The sequence below is a fragment of the Pinus tabuliformis genome, chromosome X, assembly GCF_031772625.1.
Source record: "Pinus tabuliformis cultivar Carrire ecotype Pingquan chromosome X, CPIR1, whole genome shotgun sequence".
NCBI lineage: Eukaryota > Viridiplantae > Streptophyta > Pinopsida > Pinales > Pinaceae > Pinus > Pinus tabuliformis.
The window spans coordinates 309,894,486-309,921,827 of NC_142308.1; the positions used below are offsets into that span (position 1 = coordinate 309,894,486).

A 27,342-nucleotide genomic window follows, 5' to 3' on the forward strand; every position below is an offset into this window, starting at 1 on the left:
TAATGATTTTAGTGGAGGTGAAAACAAACTGTGACATATGATTCAGGGTGGCGATCATGAATGGATGAAGGATAATGTATGGCAGTGGATGGGACACGGTTGACACTTTCAGAATGACCTCTCTTGAACATATAACGACACTGATGCGATGGATCGGTAGCATTACCCCAAAATGTGGATGGTTTGGCGAAGACCATGGTGATGAGACCGGTGAATGAAACAACCCAACCCGATGTGGTACGGAAGAAAAGTGTCATGTTCAAGAGCGACTTGCTACCATTAAGCTTTGATGTTCTCCCAATTTTTCCCCAGTCATTTCTGACCAGTACCTCTTTATTTTTGTCAAGCTTGAGGAGGATAACATATGCTTGTTCTATAACCTGCCCTTCGGGCAAGCCCATCGCTATGATTTAACGAGCTTAGCGATAGGGAAACTCGTTCTCGTCTAAAGACAAGTTTGTCGCTATTTAATCATTTTAACGAGTCTAACGACAAGGAAAACTCGGTCCTTTTCATTTTTAGAGAGTCTGAAAAGGTACAGAAAGTTAACTCCATAATTCCTTTTTCGTCATCTAATCCCTTAAGTCCGAAAAAGTATAAAACAATACAGAAGGGATGGGTGTTCGGTACTTTTAACGAGCCGAACAAGACAAGCGCTCGATCTTTTTGTGTAATAATCCCTCAGGTCCAAAAAGATTAAAGTCTAAAAGAGGGATAGCTCTTCCGGTCCCTTTAACGAGCTGGAAGGCCAGAACTCGGCAAACTTTTCATATTTTACGAGTCAGAAAAGAGCTCAAAGATGACTCGTCTTTTGAGGAACGAGTGGTAAACAGGGATAGCAATTGATTCCAGGTACAAGTTGGAATTTTCCAATCACGGCAGTGTCACAAGGATGGCTAGGTGAAATCACTCTTCGCAGATGTTCCTCAAAATGGGTAAACACACAAATGGAAGTGAATGATCGGCCAAATGACGGTGGAAGTGACGGTGCACAAACACGACCAAGGCTTTTATGGCTGATGAATTTACGATCTCAGAAGGTTATTTACCGGGATAGGTTCTTTTTTTAGATAAAAATGAGCTTAAACTCTGGAGGGAACATTGCTCACTGCTTTTATTTATTTTTTAACGAGCATGAAGACCGCGTTAAAACTGCTCGGATCTTGCGTTTATTTTTTAACGAGCATGAACCATGTGCTAAAACTGCTCGATATACCAGTCATAAGATAAGAATGCCTCCTCTAAGGATCCATTTTTTATAGAGCTTGCGCCTTACCACAGCTATGCTCCAACTCATCCTCCCTTTATGTAAGTTCCGAAAACGGTTAATCTTAAAACCAGATAAATAACCGCCCCTAGCTTGCACTCCAAAAGGTTTGCATGCCCCCAGGTATAGGGTAGGATTTCGAGGCTGCCCCTCCTCTCCCCCACCTCTGCTTTTCTTTGGGTGTTCACAGCTACTTGTCATCTTGCCAATCTAATGTTAACGATACTAGTCTTCTCGTTATTTTAAGGGGTCTTACGCGGTACTTGTCTTCCCGTCGGCCCAACTTTTAACGAACAACTATTCGTGACAAGAGAAGAACACTACTCAAAGACAAAACATTGGTATTATTGAGGGAGGTTGCCTCTTTCTTATTATCCGAAGAGGGTTCTATTTGCTGCCGCAAATCAATCTCTTTCTTCGGCGATGTCTATCATTAGGTTACTCAAAGATGGTTACCCTATGTCACAACAATAGAATCTCTTTCTTTGGAGGCTGCCCCTACTTATCCTTCAAAACATTTGTTTTAATGGGAGAGGCTTGCTTTTCCCCAAAGATGGTTACTGCTTGTTGCAATAAGGGAATTCCTACTTGGGCATTGCCCACTTCTTTAGACAAAGGTGAATGACTCTTTTGCCAAACACATAACTTTAACAAAAGGATATTATTCCAGAACAACCCCTCTTCCATCCACGGACGGGGTACGGACTAATCATATTCTTCTGCGGAAATTCTACCTTATACCCAGGGTTTCTTCTGCCCGAAGCAGACCAGGGTGCATGCCCCCTGGGTTCCAGTCCCTCTCTCCGAATCACTCGCATTCATCGGGAAGGAGGACTGGGGGTGGAGGCATATCTTGAGTGAACAGACCATTTAGGATTGGTATTTGACTATTTGCGATGCGAGATCCCGGAAATGAAAGTTGGTCTACGAGCTTGACCACCTCCCTTCGTGTGGAAAACACATTACTCTAAAGAGTGAGGAGACTATCGCTCCCATGCAATAAATATAGTCACGTCCAAGGAGTAGGTTATAATCCAAGGGTCCTTGGACGACCATCACGTTCAAATTAACGGTCTTCCCTTTCAATGTAACAGGCACATTGGGGAGGATTCCTAATGGTCGACTGGTTCCTTTATCAAAACCTGAGAGATTTCTTAACTCAGGTAAAAGCACCGGGGAACCCAGTGCTTTCCAAGCAACAGAGGAAAGGATACTCACAGACGCCCCTTCATCAATGATAGTACCAGCCATAATCATTCTATAGATCTGGACAATGATTCTGAACGGTATACTGGCTGGTAACCGGGGTCTGCCTAGTTGATTCCAATCAAAGGATACAACCAGGTTGCTTGGTGGTGGGACCGAATATACGGCCGGGTATGACCCTGATGATGTTCCTTCCTGCGAAAAAGGAATGGCGCATTGCCCTGACGCTCATCAGAGTCGGTGCTAATGAAAAGAACCTGGATGGTGTCATCCTTATTCTCTTCAGTGAGGGTGTCGCATGAAGATGACTCTTCGGTGACGACGTCATTTGAAGATGAAACTTCTGAAGGTAGAACCGGGTCAACTGCCGTATCGACCTTTGGACTTTCGTCCGGTCTGGATTCAGTAGGTTCATTTTCAGTGACTGACGCTTCAGCCGACCACTTGAGCGGGCCAGCTGTATTTTCAACCAACGAAGGACTTGGCACGAGTTTTTTGTATCCAGGAGGAAGTTTTACCGGTGAAACCGGACGATCTTCCAAAACTCTCTTCGCTTCGTCTAAGAAGGGACAACGGTGGATGGCATGACTGCCTTCACACAACTTACAGGGGAATCTTACTCCCCCTTTTTGTCTTGATCCTTCACTTTCGCTGGTTGACGGAAAGCAATCAACCTGATTGTCAGAGGTTGATGCCCCCGAATTGTGCAGACGAGGGGACCAGTCCCTTAGTATCCGGGGAATACAGGGACAATCTCTGTGGAAATGGTCTCCTCTACATATGACACATGGCGATTTAGGCCCAGTCTGTGCAGTGGGTGGGTTTTTGTCAGATGTCTTTTGCTTGCCCCCAGTCGCCTTAGGCTCCTTCTTCTTCTTTTCTTTCTTCTTCTTTTCCTTCTTCTCCTTGGGAGGCTGACTTTTGCCGCTCTACCTTGCGAAGACGAAGGATCGGAGGAAGAACTTTTGGAAGTAGAAGGCTGTGGGCAGCTCTAGACTGATCTAACTGTTGACTCGATTGATCAGGAACCATGGTGGCCTGAACTACATTGGTTGAGAACAGCCAAACTGGCAGGCCTATTGTCAGTCCTGGAAGCGACAATGTGGCCATATGGGGCGCACCAACTTCTCCCCAAGAGGAGAAAGGACTAGGACTTCCATCTTGTGGACTTCCTTGGTTGGGGCGTTCCATGTTCTCAACTTACAGATCAACGCGGGAATAAGAGGTGATTATGTTCCGTTTAAAATGAATTTTATAACGACGCTTTATTAGACACAACTTTGCTTTTTCATGTTTTAAGAGTCGAGAAAAAGCTAAAGATGACTCTAGTCGCCTTCGATGTATTAACGAGCCCGAAGTGACAAATGCTCGGTTGGACTTTTTCAGTTATAGAGTTTGAAAAAGGCCAAAAGAAACTGCTCTGGAGATCTAGGCAGAGGGTGTGCCAAACCTTTCGCGAAACCACAGAATACGTTTTACGGTACGGGTGGTCAATCTTTGTGAATGCTGTGTTCATTGCATCGCGATCAGTAGGGCGGCCGACACGGCTTCCTAAGGATAAAGGCTTTATTCCTACAGGGGTCTCCCAATATACTCGACGGTACGCGGAGCACAAGTCCGTATTGATACTTATCGCTTCACCGTGGAGGAATCACCCAACCACTCAACGCTAAGATATCACGTTTAACGACGCCGGAACACGTCTCTAGCTTAGACCTCTATGTGTTTGCGTTATGTTTCAATGCGTTGTTATGTAAATTCAATTCATTTTAATGTTGATCTTGCTTAGCAGTTTGCCTTTAAGGATCACCACGAGATGTATATATACAACTTCCTAAATGCAATCTAAGATGAGAAGCAAAACTTTTCAATCTTTCAACTTTGAAAACCTTAATCTACTGAGGGAAAAGAAAGACATCAACTTTTCACACAGATCATAGAACACACACTAAATGCACTTTTTCCTAAATCAACATGCAAACTGTCAATAATGCACATGCACAATGCAGATATTTCTTTTCTTTATCCTTAATGTTGATGTAAGACAAAAAGGAAACTGTTATATAACTTTGAATCTAATTTCAAGCGAAAGTAAACAAGCTTGTCCAAAATCAAAAGACACCTTAAGATCGACTTGTTTAGACACTGGAAATGTATAGATTCAAACCACAAAATGAAAAACAAACAAACTCAAACAACCATGAACAGTAATAAAACTAGCTCTTAAGATCACAAAGACACTTTTACAGTTCAGGATCTAAGAGGCCACAGCTATACTGGTTTGCTTTTCACAATGGGAAACTGTAACTGAAACAAGAAATACTGAAAGAACAATCACAGTTTCATCACACAACTGAGGTGGAATAATGTCAAGGAAAGTTGGTTTACAGCAAGTACAAATGACAAGCAATCAGCAGCAAAATAACAGTGAAAACAGGGCCAAGACTCAGTGGGAAACCTCAGGAAGACATAGCCTAACTGGTTCAGCGCAGGCTCTGGTCTGTCAAACTGACTCTCAGCGCAGTTCCCGAAGGGAGTACCTGCGCTGAAATGCAGACTGCCTTTGGACAGCCTGCACTGAGACACGAGAGTTGCGTTTACAAGGGTTTCCGGGTCATAAAAAGCTCAAAAATTCACTGTTTTTGCTGAAATAAAAAGCTATAGGTCAAGTACGAGCTAAGGGATGATCAAGAGGATGAAAAGATATCACAAAGAGCACAAGAGTCTTTGTGGATCAGCTCTTCAAATCATAAACTTGCTCAGAAACTGAGCCAGAGCAGCTGCCCTCTACTTTGCAATTGAAGGACTCAATTGCAGTTCGATTTGGTGCTCTCCTTGTTTATGAGATGAATAGCAAGAAACACAATAAACCAACAAGATACTAGTTCTCCCCAGCGGAGTCGCCAGATTTTTGTGGGGAAAAGTATCCGACTCGGAATGACCCTATCCCTACTCTAAGGGTGATAGTTCCTTAGCAACAACTGAAAGTAAAGCTTTGATAATTTTCCTTTATGAAAATACAGAGAAGGAAGAAAAGATTGACCAACCGATGTCTTTCGCTTTTGTCGATCCCGTCTTCTCTCTTTGCCTCTTGCTCCCAGCTCCTTGCTCTCTTGCCGGCCCAGCTACACACAGATCCTGCAAAAACAAGAGAAGGAAACTACAAGAAACATGTACTCATAACTGATGCATGGATTAGGATGAATCAAATATACAGATGAAAACAATACATCATTGCAATACAAGTATATAGGAGAACATCAAAAGCTTTATTGATAGAAGAAAAAGGTTCTGAGAAGGTTACAACCATAAATGGCTCCAATCCAGCAGCACCTCCCCAGCAGCAAGAAATCTCCTCTTCTCCTCTATAAAAGCAATCACCCAATAGCTCTAACTGTAAACCAACAGCACTTCCTTGCTTTGCACAAAATTCCAGCCTCTCTAGACCTCATAGAAGAGCTCTATATATAGGAGATTTGGAGAAAGGATGAGTCAGCTTGAGACTGACCTAAAGCTGCCTTGTGTCCTCTCCCTCTTCAGTTAAACTTCAGTTCTTGAGTCCACTTGGAGATCCTTGCTTCCACATGGAGATCAAGTACCTCTTACTCATCATAGGGCGAATTCCTTGAACCAAGTGTCAGTTTGGAAGCTTCCTGGGCAGTTGACACCTTGCAGAATGACTGTGCCACTTGGCCAATCTCGCCCAGCGCAGGTAGCCTTCATTGGTTTTGACTTTCAGCGCAGGTACAAGGAGGAGCAGTTGACATTCAGCGCAGATGCTCAGTGGAGCAGCTGACATGATCCAAAAATAGCCTGTTTTTGAGTGTTTTCAGGTGGAGAACTGATAGGAAGTGCTGTGGTTTGCTGACCTTGTTCCTCTAGGGGTAAGAACAACATGTTTAGGGACTGAGGATCCCTGTAATTATTGACATTTCATGCTCCATGCTGCGAGGCACAAAAATGTCTATAACAGTTGCCCCCTAAAGTATGAGGCCGTTTATCGGGTGAAATGCTTTATCCAGAGGGTCCGAAGTTCATTCAAGTGCTGAGAGGTGCCCTGTAATACAATACAATACAATACATTATTTTTCATTCTGTTTTCATGATCTAGCTGAGGCGGGCATTCCCATGCTCAGCTTTATAAATACATTTTGGTACATAGAACAGACGATCGTCTGATGGTAGACTGATAATTCTCTGCTGAAATTATCATCCTTTGAGTAGGATGATCATCTGCTGCAATGATGTACATGACAAATGCTTTTATATTTCCTGAATATGTATCGCAGCCCGGATGGATGAAACTAGATCCGGGGTCTTCAAACTCGTTCGATCTTCACTCTAAGTACAAGTCGATCCATGTGAGAATTTCGCTGAAGTCGAACATGGAAAGACATCGCTTGATTACCGGTCAATGATGAAAACCGTTAACAAGCGCGAGAGGAATCACCGATAATGATAATGACCCTCAAGGTACTGCAGTACAATTCACGTGGCGTGAATAAAGGACTTGGCGTCGAACGCCACGCAAAATCTTCTGGTCGAAGGTCATTGATGTATACCTGTCGCCGGAAGTGAGAAACTTGCCATTGAGGCATGCAAGCTTCAAAGTACTGATGGGGTTGTTCCTAGATCAACTTCTTGGATAATGAGCTGAAGTCGACAAGAAGCGATCCGTCAAAGGAGGGCCTTAATGAATCCCACATCAATGACACGGAACGGAGCTAATGATTTTAGTGGAGGTGAAAACAAACTGTGACATATGATTCAGGGTGGCGATCATGAATGGATGAAGGATAATGTATGGCAGTGGATGGGACACGGTTGACACTTTCAGAATGACCTCTCTTGAACATATAACGACACTGATGCGATGGATCGGTAGCATTACCCCAAAATGTGGATGGTTTGGCGAAGACCATGGTGATGAGACCGGTGAATGAAACAACCCAACCCGATGTGGTACGGAAGAAAAGTGTCATGTTCAAGAGCGACTTGCTACCATTAAGCTTTGATGTTCTCCCAATTTTTCCCCAGTCATTTCTGACCAGTACCTCTTTATTTTTGTCAAGCTTGAGGAGGATAACATATGCTTGTTCTATAACCTGCCCTTCGGGCAAGCCCATCGCTATGATTTAACGAGCTTAGCGATAGGGAAACTCGTTCTCGTCTAAAGACAAGTTTGTCGCTATTTAATCATTTTAACGAGTCTAACGACAAGGAAAACTCGGTCCTTTTCATTTTTAGAGAGTCTGAAAAGGTACAGAAAGTTAACTCCATAATTCCTTTTTCGTCATCTAATCCCTTAAGTCCGAAAAAGTATAAAACAATACAGAAGGGATGGGTGTTCGGTACTTTTAACGAGCCGAACAAGACAAGCGCTCGATCTTTTTGTGTAATAATCCCTCAGGTCCAAAAAGATTAAAGTCTAAAAGAAGGATAGCTCTTCCGGTCCCTTTAACGAGCTGGAAGGCCAGAACTCGGCAAACTTTTCATATTTTACGAGTCAGAAAAGAGCTCAAAGATGACTCGTCTTTTGAGGAACGAGTGATAAACAGGGATAGCAATTGATTCCAGGTACAAGTTGGAATTTTCCAATCACGGCAGTGTCACAAGGATGGCTAGGTGAAATCACTCTTCGCAGATGTTCCTCAAAATGGGTAAACACACAAATGGAAGTGAATGATCGGCCAAATGACGGTGGAAGTGACGGTGCACAAACACGACCAAGGCTTTTATGGCTGATGAATTTACGATCTCAGAAGGTTATTTACCGGATAGGTTCTTTTTTTAGATAAAAATGAGCTTAAACTCTGGAGGGAACATTGCTCACTGCTTTTATTTATTTTTTAACGAGCATGAAGACCGCGTTAAAACTGCTCGGATCTTGCGTTTATTTTTTAACGAGCATGAACCATGTGCTAAAACTGCTCGATATACCAGTCATAAGATAAGAATGCCTCCTCTAAGGATCCATTTTTTATAGAGCTTGCGCCTTACCACAGCTATGCTCCAACTCATCCTCCCTTTATGTAAGTTCCGAAAACGGTTAATCTTAAAACCAGATAAATAACTGCCCCTAGCTTGCACTCCAAAAGGTTTGCATGCCCCCAGGTATAGGGTAGGATTTCGAGGCTGCCCCTCCTCTCTCCCCACCTCTGCTTTTCTTTGGGTGTTCACAGCTACTTGTCATCTTGCCAATCTAATGTTAACGATACTAGTCTTCTCGTTATTTTAAGGGGTCTTACGCGGTACTTGTCTTCCCGTCGGCCCAACTTTTAACGAACAGCTATTCGTGACAAGAGAAGAACACTACTCAAAGACAAAACATTGGTATTATTGAGGGAGGCTTGCCTCTTTCTTATTATCCGAAGAGGGTTCTATTTGCTGCCGCAAATCAATCTCTTTCTTCGGCGATGTCTATCATTAGGTTACTCAAAGATGGTTACCCTATGTCACAACAATAGAATCTCTTTCTTTGGAGGCTGCCCCTACTTATCCTTCAAAACATTTGTTTTAATGGGTGAGGCTTGCTTTTCCCCAAAGATGGTTACTGCTTGTTGCAATAAGGGAATTCCTACTTGGGCATTGCCCACTTCTTTAGACAAAGGTGAATGACTCTTTTGCCAAACACATAACTTTAACAAAAGAATATTATTCCAGAACAACCCCTCTTCCATCCACGGACGGGGTACGGACTAATCATATTCTTCTGCGGAAATTCTACCTTATACCCAGGGTTTCTTCTGCCCGAAGCAGACCAGGGTGCATGCCCCCTGGGTTCCAGTCCCTCTCTCCGAATCACTCGCATTCATCGGGAAGGAGGACTGGGGGTGGAGGCATATCTTGAGTGAACAGACCATTTAGGATTGGTATTTGACTATTTGCGATGCAAGATCCCAGAAATGAAAGTTGGTCTACGAGCTTGACCACCCTCCCTTCGTGTGGAAAACACATTACTCTAAAGAGTGAGGAGACTATCGCTCCCATGCAATAAATATAGTCACGTCGAAGGAGTAGGTTATAATCCAAGGGTCCTTGGACGACCATCACTTTCAAATTAACGGTCTTCCCTTTCAATGTAACAGGCACATTGGGGAGGATTCCTAATGGTCGACTGGTTCCTTTATCAAAACCTGAGAGATTTCTTAACTCAGGTAAAAGCGCCGGGGAACCCAGTGCCCAGTGCTTTCCAAGCAACAGAGGAAAGGATACTCACAGACGCCCCTTCATCAATGATAGTACCAGCCATAATCATTCTATAGATCTGGACAATGATTCTGAACGGTATACTGGCTGGTAACCGGGGTCTGCCTAGTTGATTCCAATCAAAGGATACAACCAGGTTGCTTGGTGGTGGGACCGAATATACGGCCGGGTATGACCCTGATGATGTTCCTTCCTGCGATAAAGGAATGGGCGCATTGCCCTGACGCTCATCAGAGTCGGTGCTAATGAAAAGAACCTGGATGGTGTCATCCTTATTCTCTTCAGTGAGGGTGTCGCATGAAGATGACTCTTCGGTGACGGCGTCATTTGAAGATGAAACTTCTGAAGGTAGAACCGGGTCAACTGCCGTATCGACCTTTGGACTTTCGTCCGGTCTGGATTCAGTAGGTTCATTTTCAGTGACTGACGCTTCAGCCGACCACTTGAGCGGGCCAGCTGTATTTTCAACCAACGAAGGACTTGGCACGAGTTTTTTGTATCCAGGGGAAGTTTTACCGGTGAAACCGGACGATCTTCCAAAACTCTCTTCGCTTCGTCTAAGAAGGGACAACGGTGGATGGCATGACTGCCTTCACACAAATTACAGGGGAATCTTACTCCCCTTTTTGTCTTGATCCTTCACTTTCGCTGGTTGACGGAAAGCAATCAACCTGATTGTCAGAGGTTGATGCCCCCGAATTGTGCAGACGAGGGGACCAGTCCCTTAGTATCCGGGGAATACAGGGACAATCTCTGTGGAAATGGTCTCCTCTACATATGACACATGGCGATTTAGGCCCGGTCTGTGCAGTGGGTGGGTTTTTGTCAGATGTCTTTTGCTTGCCCCCAGTCGCCTTAGGCTCCTTCTTCTTCTTTTCTTTCTTCTTCTTTTCCTTCTTCTCCTTGGGAGGCTGACTTTTGCCGGCTCTACCTTGCGAAGACGAAGGATCGGAGGAAGAACTTTTGGAAGTAGAAGGCTGGTGGGCAGCTCTAGACTGATCTAACTGTTGACTCGATTGATCAGGAACCATGGTGGCCTGAACTACATTGGTTGAGAACAGCCAAACTGGCAGGCCTATTGTCAGTCCTGGAAGCGACAATGTGGCCATATGGGGCGCACCAACTTCTCCCCAAGAGGAGAAAGGACTAGGACTTCCATCTTGTGGACTTCCTTGGTTGGGGCATTCCATGTTCTCAACTTACAGATCAACGCGGGAATAAGAGGTGATTATGTTCCGTTTAAAATGAATTTTATAACGACGCTTTATTAGACACAACTTTGCTTTTTCATGTTTTAAGAGTCGAGAAAAAGCTAAAGATGACTCTAGTCGCCTTCGATGTATTAACGAGCCCGAAGTGACAAATGCTCGGTTGGACTTTTTCAGTTATAGAGTTTGAAAAAGGCCAAAAGAAACTGCTCTGGAGATCTAGGCAGAGGGTGTGCCAAACCTTTCGCGAAACCACAGAATACGTTTTACAGGTACGGGTGGTCAATCTTCGTGAATGCTGTGTTCACTGCATCGCGATCAGTAGGGCGGCCGACACGGCTTCCTAAGGATAAAGGTTTTATTCCTACAGGGGTCTCCCAATATACTCGACGGTATGCGGGAGCACAAGTCCGTATTGATACTTATCGCTTCACCGTGGAGGAATCACCCAACCACTCAACGCTAAGATATCACGTTTAACGACGCCGGAACACGTCTCTAGCTTAGACCTCTATGTGTTTGCGTTATGTTTCAATGCGTTGTTATGTAAATTCAATTCATTTTAATGTTGATCTTGCTTAGCAGTTTGCCTTTAAGGATCACCACGAGATGTATATATACAACTTCCTAAATGCAATCTAAGATGAGAAGCAAAACTTTTCAATCTTTCAACTTTGAAAACCTTAATCTACTGAGGGAAAAGAAAGACATCAACTTCTCACACAGATCATAGAACACACACTAAATGCACTTTTTCCTAAATCAACATGCAAACTGTCAATAATGCACATGCACAATGCAGATATTTCTTTTCTTTATCCTTAATGTTGATGTAAGACAAAAAGGAAACTGTTATATAACTTTGAATCTAATTTCAAGCGAAAGTAAACAAGCTTGTCCAAAATCAAAAGACACCTTAAGATCGACTTGTTTAGACACTGGAAATGTATAGATTCAAACCACAAAATGAAAAACAAACAAACTCAAAAAGCCATGAACAGTAATAAAACTAGCTCTTAAGATCACAAAGACACTTTTACAGTTCAGGATCTAAGAGGCCACAGCTATACTGGTTTGATTTTCACAATGGGAAACTGTAACTGAAACAAGAAATACTGAAAGAACAATCACAGTTTCATCACACAACTGAGGCGGAATAATGTCAAGGAAAGTTGGTTTACAGCAAGTACAAATGACAAGCAATCAGCAGCAAAATAACAGTGAAAACAGGGCCAAGACTCAGTGGGAAACCTCAGGAAGACATAGCCTAACTGGTTCAGCGCAGGCTCTGGTCTGTCAAACTGACTCTCAGCGCAGTTCCCGAAGGGAGTACCTGCGCTGAAATGCAGACTGCCTTTGGACAGCCTGCACTGAGACACGAGAGTTGCGTTTACAAGGGTTTCCGGGTCATAAAAAGCTCAAAAATTCACTGTTTTTGCTGAAATAAAAAGCTATAGGTCAAGTACGAGCTAAGGGATGATCAAGAGGATGAAAAGCTATCACAAAGAGCACAAGAGTCTTTGTGGATCAGCTCTTCAAATCATAAACTTGCTCAGAAACTGAGCCAGAGCAGCTGCCCTCTACTTTGCAATTGAAGGACTCAATTGCAGTTCGATTTGGTGCTCTCCTTGTTTATGAGATGAATAGCAAGAAACACAATAAACCAACAAGATACTAGTCTCCCCAGCGGAGTCGCCAGTTTGTTGTGGGGAAAAGTATCCGACTCGGAATGACCCTATCCCTACTCTAAGGGTGATAGTTCCTTAGCAACAACTGAAAGTAAAGCTTTGATAATTTTCCTTTATGAAAATACAGAGAAGGAAGAAAAGATTGACCAACCGATGTCTTTCGCTTTTGTCGATCCCGTCTTCTCTCTTTGCCTCTTGCTCCCAGCTCCTTGCTCTCTTGCCGGCCCAGCTACACACAGATCCTGCAAAAACGAGAGAAGGAAACTACAAGAAACATGTACTCATAACTGATGCATGGATTAGGATGAATCAAATATACAGATGAAAACAATACATCATTGCAATACAAGTATATAGGAGAACATCAAAAGCTTTATTGATAGAAGAAAAAGGTTCTGAGAAGGTTACAACCATAAATGGCTCCAATCCAGCAGCACCTCCCCAGCAGCAAGAAATCTCCTCTTCTCCTCTATAAAAGCAATCACCCAATAGCTCTAATTGTAAACCAACAGCACTTCCTTGCTTTGCACAAAATTCCAGCCTCTCTAGACCTCATAGAAGAGCTCTATATATAGGAGATTTGGAGAAAGGATGAGTCAGCTTGAGACTGACCTAAAGCTGCCTTGTGTCCTCTCCCTCTTCAGTTAAACTTCAGTTCTTGAGTCCACTTGGAGATCCTTGCTTCCACATGGAGATCAAGTACCTCTTACTCATCATAGGGCGAATTCCTTGAACCAAGTGTCAGTTTGGAAGCTTCCTGGGCAGTTGACACCTTGCAGAATGACTGTGCCACTTGGCCAATCTCGCCCAGCGCAGGTAGCCTTCATTGGTTTTGACTTTCAGCGCAGGTACAAGGAGGAGTAGTTGACATTCAGCGCAGATGCTCAGTGGAGCAGCTGACATGATCCAAAAATAGCCTGTTTTTGAGTGTTTTCAGGTGGAGAACTGATAGGAAGTGCTGTGGTTTGCTGACCTTGTTCCTCTAGGGGTAAGAACAACATGTTTAGGGACTGAGGATCCCTGTAATTATTGACATTTCATGCTCCATGCTGCGAGGCACAAAAATTTCTATAACAAACCCATTCCCTTTTTTCAATGGAACTCCGGCTACTGAAGCATACATGTACTATAATAATGCGCTTACCCATGTAGGGTAACTGGGTATGTGAAAAAATTGGTGATTTCATTGTATAAGCGATGAAGAACCCTAAATATAATACTATTTCTTATCCAATATTCTTGAACCTAATGTTGGTCTATCAGATCTCTAGAGACCTATACTTAAAGCTCCGATTAGCGGAAAGATAGAATTACTCGCAGTGTATTGTGGCCAAATAGAAACATCTTCCCCCCCCCCCCCTCCCTCCGTACGGATAGAAGTGGGTGAACGAAAATTTATTCTAGTTCCCGCATAGAAAATAAAGGTATAATATACCAAGGATAATTGGCTACTGTATATTGCTAACATCAGTAAATGCAACAATCGAGGATTTTGAGTAATTGGCCAAGCAACTAAAATGGCCAAAGTGGTAACAAATCCTGTCACATAGGTCCGATGGAAAATCCGTCAATTCCCATTCTCCAATGAAAATCAATAAGTCCAGTTATACTCTTTATTCTTTCAATTGGATCAATAATTTATCAAATTGGAAATGGTAATGGACGGAATGTATATATAATTAAAGGAGTTAGAGTAAACAAATACCTAGAGTATACCATCGAATCAAATCATACTGAACGGAAAGTATTCTCGTTCTTCTGTGGAAGGGATGAATGAATGTAAGAGTTTCCGGTCGATCCATTCAATATTTCCCTTCTTAGAGGATAAATTCCTGCATTCAAATTCTATATTAGATGCACGAATACCCTATTCTATTCATCCGGAAATTTTGGTTCGAACCTTTCGTCGCTAGATCCGAGATGCTCCCTCCTTGCACCCATTACGATCTGTTCTCTATGGCTATAGAAATAGTCCAGAGAATTTACAAAGATCAATTATTGTCGTCCCAAGAGTAAATACGAGATTCTTCCTGTTCCTGTTGAATTATTATGTCTGTGAATGCGAATCCATTTTATTTTCCCGTCTTAAACAATCCTCTCATTCACGATCGTTGTCTCATGGATCTTTCCCTCAGCGAACTCATTTTCATCGAAAGATAAAACATATTATCATTTTTTCTCGTCGAAATTCACTAAAAAGTATCTGGTCGTTGAAGGATCCTAAAATTCACTATGTTAAGATATGGCGAAAGACCTATTATAGCTATAAAGGGTGCTGATCTCCTAGTTAAAAAATGTAGATATTATCTTCTAATTTTTCGGCAATTTTATTTCCATCTTTGGTCCGAACCGTATAGGGTCTGTCCTCATCAATTATCCAAGAATTGTTCTTCTTCTCCAGGTTATTTTTTGAGGGTTCGGATGAACCCTCTTTTGGTCAGAACCAAAACGCTAGATGAGTTATTCATCCCCGTTCTTATTACCAATGAAATGGATCCAATAGTTCCGATTGTACCAATAATTGGATTATTAGCTACAGAAAAATTCTGTGACATATCAGGGCGGCCAATTAGTAAATTGCCTTGGACCAGTCTAACATATGATGATATCCTCGATCGATTCGATCAAATTTGGAGAAATCTTTTTCATTACTACAGTGGATCCTTTGATCGAGATGGTTTATATCGTATAAAGTATATACTTTCATTATCATGTGCTAAAACTTTAGCCTGTAAACATAAAAGTACGATACATGTAGTTCAGAAGGAATTAGGTCCAGAACTCTTTAAAAAATCGTTTTCAAAATTTCACATAAACCAATGTGAATTTAGAATTTATAAATGTTTAACCTAAAATTTAAAAATAAATAGTTTGTATAAGATTTTACACATTATAAATATGGAGTATAGCATATTCTAACCCTGTGTAATATTAAATTGATGGAGACCTCTCACAAAATATACTTACAATAAAAAATTATCACTGGTGTGATACACGTTATTTTGGATTCAGTAACTGCTTTCGCCACGACTACTTTGGATTTTTATATTTTTATGAATATTTTTTATTCATTTTATTATGTAACCTTTTTCGATGTGAGAGTTTGGTTGGTTTATAATAAACAAATATATTTTTTTTTCAACTAATCTCTTAAAAAAATAATTTATGTCATTAGTTGTAGTTACAAAAATGTTGACATTATTCCATTGAGGTATCATTTCATTGAGTTATCTTTATTATATATAATTTTCAATTTTTTATTTTAAATGCTTCATCATATATAATAATAAAAATAAAAATATTTGAAATAATGTATAAATTGAATTTATATTTAACATGACTCCAACTTGCAGTTTGGGTTTTATTATTATAATTTGAGTTTAAGTTTTGTAAATGATTTGTTTTCAAATAGATATATGTTATTATTAATAATATTAATAATCTTAGATATATGTTATTATTAATAATATTTAATAAAATTATTGATTTTTTTATGGTATATTAGTTGAATATTTTATATTAAATATTTTATCATATTAATATTAAACATAAGTAGATAAAATAATATTTATATATAATATATAATTTCCATTCAAATTTAGCATGATTGTAACATAAAGTTAAAATCTTATTATAATTTAAATTTTTGGTTTTGTCGTATACTTTATTTTCCACAAATCTTAATATTGTGTATAGATTTTCCTTTAATTAGTTTTGTTGATGTGAGCATTCACATTTTCCCTTGTTTTTTAAGGGAGGATATATTGTCTTTAGTTTTTGGTTTGATTGTTTATTAGGTTATTTTGACTAAAAAAATTTGCATCATTTTGCAAGATTTAACATTACAAATACAATATTGCTATTTTTTAATAATGTTTAAATATATTTATTTTCAATATGACTAGTTGTATTCTTATTGTGCAAGGATTACATTGTACACTCAAATATTTATTAAATTTTGTTACGTACCATCAAATATTCAGTTCTATTGCCAAAGTTTTTTGAGGCAAGGTATGTTTGTTGAATACTAAGTTGATATATTTGTGATTGTGCATGGTGCATTTTTTGTTTCGGGAAATGTGACATAATTATATTGTTTTAAATGCAAACAACCCAAACTAGAGAGTAATTCATCCCATTGAGATCTCCCCCTTAGTCTCTCCATCCAATTGGCATTTTGACATTACCCATCTTACCTTCCTACCCCATTCCCCCTGCCTATATGCTTTCATATAAGTGTCTTTACTAAATATGGTCATGTCATCAATTTGCATCCTTAGAGGTACCCAACATTTGTGTACCCTAATCACTAAGAGGTTGGGCAAGAAATTAGATTTGACTTCCCCATAAAATATAAATCCTTTGTCAAACTTTTCCCACGAGAAAAGTTCTCCTGTGTAAGAGCTCCATAACATTTCCTAAATATGCATGTGTGAACCAATATAGTTAGCATTCAACAACTTTTCATTGTTTAATAGTTTCAAATTTGAGTAAAATTTGTTGATTAAAGTCACTATAATGGCGCTGCTTCAAATTTGACACTATGTATGCCCATCTTCAACAATCAATATCAACATAATAGATTTTTTTTGTTTATGGTATAATTTAGGTTTTTTTTCATTTCTAAATTACATTTTAGAATTTTTAAAGAGATCAAAAAAGAAATTTTAAAAAATCATTAGAATGCTTGTATGAAATCTAAACAAAATGTATGTTGTTAACTTGGTACACTGATCCATATTTATAATGTGCAAAATCTTATACAAACTATCTATCTTTAAATTTTAGGTTAAACATCTACAAATTCCAAATTCACATTGGTTTATGTGAAGTTTTCTCTCTTCTTTTTTTTCTAGAGTGGGAAAACCTATCCTAAATTAGCAGTTGAATGGTTGACATTGGCTCCTAGAATAGACGTCATTGGATACTATCCATGAATGCATGCTAACTCATCATCAAAATTTGTATTTAAAAGAAAAAACATAAAATGGGCTATATTGATAAAGAGAAAATAATTAACAATTTGTTATCAAAATCTTTAGAATTTACAAATTGCATAACTTGACTATGTATAATTAAATATAGCCCTTCTTTTTTCTAATATATTGTTTTCCAATTTTATTTTTCTTTTTTTTTTAATTTTGATTTTGATTTTTGCATACATTTATATAAGCTTCCATTTTGACAAATCTTCGTAGTCTTTTATTTTAATTTAGTTAGACAATAAATACTGGCTACTATGTAACTTGTTTACATTTATCACACAATAAAATAGAACCACTTGCTAATATTAATAACTATTATAACCTTCGTATAAGCCTGAATATTTAAGAGTCAACACTGAGTTGTGACTCATGGACATTAAAGTTTACAGGCGAAAAGGAAATAAAATTAAATACTATTTTATCAAAATTGTCAAGAATGTTAAATAAGTACACCCTTGAGCAAGAAGAGTCATACTAAGTTTATTGAGTCTTTTAAGAGGTATTAGAAACAAAAGATATTAATGGTTTTTTTGGACAGAGTGACATTAACTCCAATTTCAGCTCACTCCCTCGATGGCTTCATCTCCAATTCCATTATTTCATATTATTTACCTTGTAATTTTAACACTACAGATCGATTCAAAACCAATGAACCCTACTTCAATTACAGTTCTAAAATGTCCACGTTATAAATTTGAAAACATTGCAATTTTAACTGCCAAATGAAGGGTTTCGGTTGAAAACTAAACAACCACAAGTTATAGGACTTCAATTTCGTTGCTGAAGTCCGATCAAATTTATAATCCCCGTGTAGTCTCACCCGTGCTGTACAGTCAACTTTCAAGTGATTGGACTTTGGGATAAGTAGGGAAGCCTACTCAAATTTATAATCAATGCGTGCCCTTGCAGAAAGGACCTTTAATTATAAAGTATAGATATTGGTCAAAGAACATGAGAAAGTAGCAATAAAATAATAGATGCTGCTCTAATCGTATATTATATTTTAGTATAGGAGAGACGTTTTGGATTCAAAATGGTGGATGGAGACAGACTGTTCTATATCTTAATGTCTTTTTTTCTTGTTGTCATCTTAAAAGATCAGATTTCCTTTTCTAGTACTACAATTTATCATTTCCTTTCTTTTGTTCTAAGTCACGTTAGAAGATCAGATTTCTTTTTTAATTCTATAATTTATTTTGATCATCAAAATATCATTTAGAGTGTTTATATAAGAGTTGTCTTTAGTGCGATTTTTTGGATTTTTTGGTGAAAAAAATGGAAGTGAAATCTTGATTTGTATTATTTAAACTGAATTTTTAACTGCATATTTGGATTCAGCACCCTAAAAAACCCTAGGACACTTTGATTGTGCAAGTATTACCCATCAAGCTTATGATTTCAATAAATTGTTGTCTGATTTTAGAGAATTTTGACAAGAAAAACGCACAAAAAAACTTCCAAAAAATCAAACTAAAAACAACTCAATTTATATATGGCAAAATATCGTTGTAAACACATCATAAAATTTAGGGACAACAAGGTTTAGGCCATTATATTGAGTAAAACACAAAAAACAATACACCCAAACTTGCTACTATGTGAATCATCAAACTCAACAAAAACTGAAAGGAAATAAGGCACAAAGTCCTTAAACAACACCCAAATGTCCATCCTGACAAAGGCGAGAAGATACTCTGACCAACAGGAAGATATTTTATGATATATTCTGTCTTGCTGGGCACAATACTGATTCGGACGCTTCTCTATATTTTGCATCCAATTCTTCCTGTATCATCTAATTACTCAGTCTCGCAATTACGCAATTACGCTCCCCAGTCATGTCTGACGAAGAGGTTAATGCAACTGCTGCCTCTGTCGGCAATCTGACCTTGCTGCTGCATGCATCTCAGCGACGGTAATCACGGTGCACTGGAAGTTATATATTTTTGTTTTGGTTAAGATTTATATTTTTGTTTTGGTTAAGATTTAAATGTGAGATATTTTTGTTTTGGTTAACGTAGTAGTCTAACAGGATTGAATTTTTTCTGGAAAATTATAGAAATTTTGGTTATATTTTAATAAAATTAATGTATTTTTTTTCTGAAAATTATGGTAACTCGTGTTATATTTCGATAAAATTTTGTGAGATTGTGTAAATCCAAATTATGGATGTCAAGTTTCGAGATTTTGAAGACCTTAAAAGTTTTTGATAGTGTTGAATCTATTTTCATCATAAAAACAAGATTCAAATACTACTATTACAAGATTTTTTGAATTTTTTTATCCCTATTCTAACCACTTTTGACAGTCCTGACGATTCTTCTGCACACCTTCGTTAATTGCACACCTTCGTTAATTGGTTGGAAATTTGGTAAGGGTTTTTTGGAATTTAAACAGATAACAAATGATTAAACTGCTCCTATAGGAATTTCTGGTTCAGTTTAATTTATTTGGAATGTTTTTATTTCCGAATTCAATTTTTTGAATTGATCGTGTTTTGTTATCTATGGATGACTGACAAAGGTTGTAAAATATGATATTTGAATGCAGATTGGAAGGCAAGGTTGCAATAATCACGGGCGGAGCATCTGGCATAGGAGAAGGCATCGTTCGGCTCTTCACAAAGCACGGAGCCAGAGTCATAATCGCAGACATTGCAGATGAAACCGGCAAAATTCTGGCCGAATCCCTTTCGCCTCCGGCCACTTACGTGCACTGCGATGTGAGCAAAGAGCAAGACGTCAGCGCTGCGGTGGATTTGGCCATGGAGAAGTACGCGCAGCTGGATATCATGTTTAACAACGCAGGAATCGTCGATACGGTTAATGTTTCAAGGGGAGTGGCAGAGTACGAGATGGAGCAATTCGACCGAGTTATGAGCGTCAACGTCAGAGGGGTGATGGTGGGCATTAAGCATGCGGCCCGAGTGATGATCCCGAGGAAGAAGGGCTGCATAATCTCCATGGCCAGCACTGGGGGTGTTGTAGCAGGAATGGCAACACACGCATACACAGCTTCGAAGCATGCAGTGATAGGGCTGACTAAGAACGCAGCAGCTGAACTTGGGAAATACGGGATCAGAGTCAACGCTGTCTCTCCTGATGCCGTGGCCACGGCTCTTACGGTCCGGTTCTTCAAACCAGGCGATGCCTCCGCTATTTCAGCAGAGGATAAGGCCGCTGTGGATGCCTTCTTCAACACTTCTGCCAACTTAAAGGGCGCGACTCTTAAAGAAGAAGATGTTGCGGAGGCAGGGCTGTTCTTGGCCAGCGACGAGGCTAAGTATGTTAGCGGGCATAACCTTGTCGTAGATGGCGGATTCACTGTTGTGAACCACTCTCGGGGGATGTATCGACAATAGCTTTTCACAGTGTTTCTGAATAAAGTTGTAGTGTCATAGTCTTATAATGTCATCACATATGTGGACCGATTAGAGTATTTCATTCGACTTTTCACTTTGGGAGTATAGTTGTTGGAAATTATTATTATTTTTTTCCTAGTTTTTTAAAATATTCAGCCATGGGAATCTTACGTTTGGAAATAACTGTTTTATTTTTCATAGTTTATATAAACATATAGTATGAGAAATAATTTAAATATTTTGTCCACATTTAATATTTAATTTCAATTAAATTTAATTTTAGTTAATCTTTTTGAGATTATATTGATGCTTATTTTTTTTTTAGATCATATTGATTTTAGTAAAGGTTACTGTCGTCATCAATTTTATTATTTTGCTATTTTTTAATCAAAGTTAAAAGAAAATTAATATTTAATTTAAAGTGGATTAAGCATTATAAATATACCTACAACGTTTGAATTAATTAATTAATTCATTATTAATAATAATTTAATAATTAATATTTGTAATTTTAATGATTATTTTATGTTCTTAGTTAAGAGAAAAAATAATAATAATTTATTTAAAGTGAGTTCAGGACTTATAAATATATTTACAAAATGTTAACCAATAATTATATATATATATATATGATGAGATGTGAAGATAATTTTAGAGTTTATTTGGACTATTACATTAATAAAATATTTGAAATATAAGAATTTTTTTATTTGTTCACATTGTCAACATCAAATTATCTTTTTTTATTAATGTATTTTTAAATACATGTCTCCTTTATTCTTATCCTTATAGTGGGAAGTCTAAGTATTTTTATATATACTACCTCAGATCTATATATCATGGCATGATCAAATCATTCAAGGTGCAATCTTTATAAGATATTCACCAATTCAACAATCAAAACTCATCCTTATACTTTTTATGTGAACCAAATTACAATTGAAATTTTACATTAATAATTTAAGTGTGAAAATAAAAACTCCTAAACAAATTAGATATTCATCCTATTTCATGTATATCCTTTCTCTGCAAATAAATAAATTAGTTTCAAGGATTATGAAATTCTATATTAATAATTGAAGTGTGAAAATAGAAACTCATAAACAAATTAGATATTCATAATGATGATGATGATGATGATGATGGTTAACGTCCATTGAGACCAAACATTAGTCTATCGGACCTAAAGAAACAAATTATTTATTTTGATTTAAGATTTTATTCCTATGCTCAAAAAGCTTGGAGAGAAGCCTCCCGAGCTCACTATAATTTTGACATTGTAAAAGGCTAGGAAGGTCAATATTGTAACAAAGATTGTGAAACTGAGATCTAATGTGGTTGTATGCGGGGCACTCTAAGAGGAAGTGGTTTTCATCCTCAATGTTCCTATTCTCACATATATGGCAGATCCTTTCCATCCATGGCGTTTTAGGAGCTGCCCAACGACCTATTTCACTATGGAGCTCATGAGAATTCGTTCTAATCTTTGCTATATTAATTTTCTTCTTTAAGCTAGTTAAAATAGAGAGATACTTTTGATCTTCTAGGGTGGGGTTGATGACCTTCTTATAATAACTTAATTTTCTTTTAGCCGCTAAATCTTTCTCGCACCACATTTTTTCTTTGAACTTAGAAGTAACAATATCTTTAATGTTATTTATGTTTTGCAATGCATCATTCTCGTTGATCTCCCAATAGTTTAACTAGGCCCTTGTGTCTTTATGCCACCCCCGATTGAGCCTTAGGTGGTTTTGGCTGGAATTTAAAGCTAGCTTAGGAAGTCTATGATTGTCTATGTTATTGATTTTGTGCTTGTACAGCAGAAACCTAATCATAGCTAGGCTCTCAATAGGGGAAAGACCTGCTTCTATAAGGAGAATAGGATAGGGTGTATTACTTTTAATTTTCAAGTTATAAGTTATAAAACGCTTCTGGATTTGCTCAATCTTTCTCCATGATTCTCTGGAGATGCTGCAACCCCAAACCTCATAGCCATATAAGATAACAGGAGTGACTAAAGTTTCAAAGAGGAACTTCTTTTTATCCCACATTACGAGGTTTGTTGTTTTACAATTATTTTCAAGACCAAAATAAGCTTTCCACCCCCATTAATCCTTTTCTCAATGCTATGGTTCCAGTTGAGCTTGTGATGAATATCAATTCCTAGGTACTTGTAAGAATACACTTCCTCCAAGTTATTATTGTCATACATAAAATTAGCATAAGTGTCCTTCTTGGATTTGATAATCATAACTTTTGTTTTGTCAGTGTTAACAGTCATACCCATGGTAGAGCAGAAATCCTTAAGAAGCCTGAGTTGCTTATCAAGATCAGATGGGCACCTTGCCAAAAGAACAATATCGTCAACGTAGAGAAGAAGGATGACGACTATCCCAACTAAGATCATGCCATCACATCATGCTTCCTCTAAATGGCCTTCAAGCTTATCGATGTAAATTCCAAATAGGGTAGGGGAGAGGGGGCAACCTTGTTTAAGTCCAATGTTACACTTAATATCTTTCGACCACCCCTCATTGCTCTTTAGCTTGGCAATTACATTCTTGTATAACCTTATAGCGGCAGCTCTCAACTTGAGAGGAACCTTTAGCTCTTCTAATCTATTCCAAAGGTTGTATCTAGGAACCGTATCGAAAGCCTTTCTAAAGTCCACAAAGCAACAAAATAAATTGGATTTATCATTACAACATTCCTCCGTAATGATCCTAAGCATAACGAGGTGGTCTGTTGTTGAGTGATGTCTTCTGAAACCTGCTTGGCCTTTAGCTCACTTACCTTCACTTTCAAGCCATATTCTTAACTTCTTTTCCAAAGTACTACCATATAACTTGGCTAAAAGAGGGCTGATCATAATTGTCTGATAATTAGAGGGGTTATTTGTATCCCCACTTTTAAAAATAGGGATAATGAGGCTCTCAGTCCAAGGTTTAGGGAACCATTGCTTGACTGCTTGATTGAAAAGCTTGTGAATGTGGGGGATGAGGACATGACCTCCAATTTTTAAGATTTCCACTTGGTAACCTTCAATGTCCTTAGCTTTCCCATTAGCAAGGCGATTAACCCCAAACTTAATGTCTTCTAAAGAGAAAGCTTCTTTCGTTCTGAGTAGGGTTTCCAAATTATCCATGACATTTGGAGATTCATAAAGCTTTTTAAGATAGGAATTCCAATTGTGAAGAGCAATTTTATTATTATCTTTAGTCTTCCTAATCAGAATCTGCCTCCAAAATTTCTTAGGAGCTACCTTAGATAGGTTTAAGAGATTCTCCTGTCTTTGACAAATGTACTACCTCTTTTTCCTTTTAGTTAGGACTTTGTATATTTTTATCTTGTCTATTTTAAGAGATTCATTAATAGCTTCCTTGATTTCTCTCCTCGCACTTTTACAATCTTTTTCATACCATGGATTGGTTTTGCTATTTCTTTTATTATTTGAAACTTCAACTGAGAACTTGTTAATAGAATATGAGAGGGTTCTAGTAAAATTATGATAGAGGTCTTCTATGTTGTATATACTAGATAAAGGAAGCAAATTAGTTTTTAATTCATTTAGAAAGAGATCATTTTTATTTCTATCAAATATTAAGTTCTTTTGGTTGTAAGTATTGTTTTCTGTGGGAACTCTATGCATGACAAAATTGAGAGTTATAAGTAAAGGCCTGTGATTAGAGTCAGGTTTGTGGTCGTTTAAGATGTCAAAATTTATTATTTCGTTGTATAATGGGAGATTGGAAATAACGTAGTCTACCACGCTGCTACCAAGTCCATGGATGTAGGTCATCTTGCTGGAATTGGGCCACTTCTTTAGACTGTTGCAAATTATGAGATCCTGAGCACTATAGAGCTTGACTAGCTCCGACCCAAACAAATTTTCCCTGAGGTCTTCAGAGCTCCTTTTGTACCTACTAGCTAGAGTAGGGTCTTCGTCTAACCAAAGAGGATTAGGGTTGGAATGATTGCTTAGAATAATAGCTTGGTTGTTTGAAGTTCGAGCATTAAAGTCACCTATTAAAAGGATATTACCGTCATTCCTTAGGCTAGAAATATCATTCTCTAAACCATTGTAAGGGTTAGTTTTATCTAGATTCTTCTTCTTATAGAAGTTAGAATTGATGGGGGGAAAATAACATATTGCTATGTAGGACTTTTTATTATTAATGTCTCTGATCTCTATCCAACTATATTGGTTGTGAGGGTCATTTTTATAAATCCTAGCATGGGGGAAGATGTATATCATTTCTACGCAAATAAATAAAATAGTTTCAAGGATTATCATTTAATATATTTAATTAGTAAAATCTGAATATTTTGTAAATATTGAATTAAATATTAAATGATAAGGGTTGTATTCTTTGTAAATTTAAACAACTTTAATATATATTACTTAATTGGTTATAAATTATCAATGTATATTATTTATAGTATTATGTTTTTGTTTTATAATTTTATATCACTTTAAGTAGGTTTTTTTTTTTTAATACATGTCGATTCCAACATAATGATACATGGAAATACACATTACATATTAGGTTGTAGAATGCACCTCTAAGTGAAATAATAGTATTCTATATATATTTATGGTTGATATTGAAATGTTTTATTTATAGTCAAATTGAAATGTTTTTCACACATCAATTCCATATTAAAAATTGATTGTTTTTTTTATTTAATTAATTTTTATTTTTATTTTAAAAGAGCCATCCATATTAAAAATTGAATGCTTTTTATTTAATTAATATTTAATTTTTATTTTGAAAGAGACATCCATATTAAAAATTGAATGTCTTTTTATTTAATTAATATTTGTTTTTAATTTTAAAAGAGACATGGTTGATTTTAGGTTGAGCACTAAGGAATTACACATGCTTCATATTGGGTTGTACAATAAGCCTCTAATTAAAATCAATCAATATGTATATTTATTTTTGTTTTTACTATTTACAAATATTTTATTTCTTTTAAAAGGAACATAGGTCAACTTCAAAGGAATTAAATATTTCAAAAGGCAAATCTGTTTTTGAAGGCAAAACTTGAAGAAATGTTTACATCTCTAAAGATTTGGTTCTCTCTAGGCTTGATAGATCCATAATTAAGTTGAATCTATCGTTATTCTTAATAATATTATTTATATTTTTATAAAATTCACATCTTTGCATATATAAAAATATTCTTATTTTGAATTTTATTAGCTTATATGTGGGGTATATATCCCACATATAAGCTAATAAAATTCAAAATAAGAATATTTTTATATATGCAAATATGTGAAGTTTATATATATATATATATATATACCCCACATATAAGCTAATAAAATTCAAAATAAGAATATTTTTATATATGCAAAGATATGAAGTTTATAAAAATATAGATAGACAAATATATATATACCCCACATATGTGGGGTATATATATATATACCCCACATATAAGTTTTACGTGATATATATAGTGTTGGTGATTGATATAGATAGACAAATAGATAGGTAAGTTTTCTTCACACATATGAGGAAAACAAATGCCATAACAGATATGTTATCCAAAGAAACTGTACTATTAGAGGATGTATTAGTTTCCATCTCAAAGGTGGCTAATGGTAATGTGTTTTCTATTTTGACCTTTAATCTCTTTGATCCTATGTAAATAGGATTTAGTTAAGTTTCAAGATGTGTTAAAGGTTTAAGATATATCTGGGATTTTATTTTCAACCTAGTTTTTTAAGTTAAATTGTGTTATTAAAATAAAAAGATGATACTTTTTAATTTCATATAAAATATCAAAATTATGTTTTTTTTGTTTTCAAATAAATCAATAAATAGATAAGTTAATTTTTTTCTGTGAATATTAAATTTTTAAATACTTACTAATTAAATTTAAATATGAATTTCTAAAATATAATGAACACTATTATGAATATATTTGTTTGTAATTTTATTAATAAAAACAAAACTATAATATAACCAATTACACTGAATTAATTTATTATTTTTATTTTTTTTGTTTTTTATTATTTTTTAAAATGAGTAGAAATTAAGTTTTATTATTATTGTTGGTTTATTTAATGTTACATTTATACTAATACTAACATCTCTTCCATATTAAATCAATATTTAAATATTTATACTTATTTATTAACACTCCCATCTCCCTGCAACACAATAAAAAAACTTAAAAATTAATATTTGATATTTTGATTATTTTGTATCACGTGTCACATAAAATAAGTAAGGTATTGAAAACATGTTTTGTATTTTGGAATGAAAGAATATTAATGTCACAACATTTTTGGTGGTTTTTAAAATTACTACATCCTCTATATTTTATTATTTCTGAATTACTATGTCATACTCCACTTCAAATCCATATTAATAAATAATTTATTTTTTAATGGTGTATGAGT

General features: G+C 37.0%; 1 protein-coding gene across 1 annotated transcript; it reads left to right on the top strand.

The window, feature by feature from the left end:
• Window positions 1–19,238: 19,238 nt before the first annotated feature.
• Window positions 19,239–21,048, top strand: LOC149139653 (momilactone A synthase-like). Its single transcript, XM_089447273.1, has 2 exons — window positions 19,239–19,478; window positions 20,114–21,048. The coding sequence occupies exons 1-2, from the start codon at window positions 19,402–19,404 to the stop codon at window positions 20,922–20,924; spliced, it is 888 nt and encodes a 295-aa protein (XP_089303399.1). The 5' UTR covers window positions 19,239–19,401; the 3' UTR covers window positions 20,925–21,048.
• The last annotated feature ends 6,294 nt before the right edge of the window (window positions 21,049–27,342 follow it).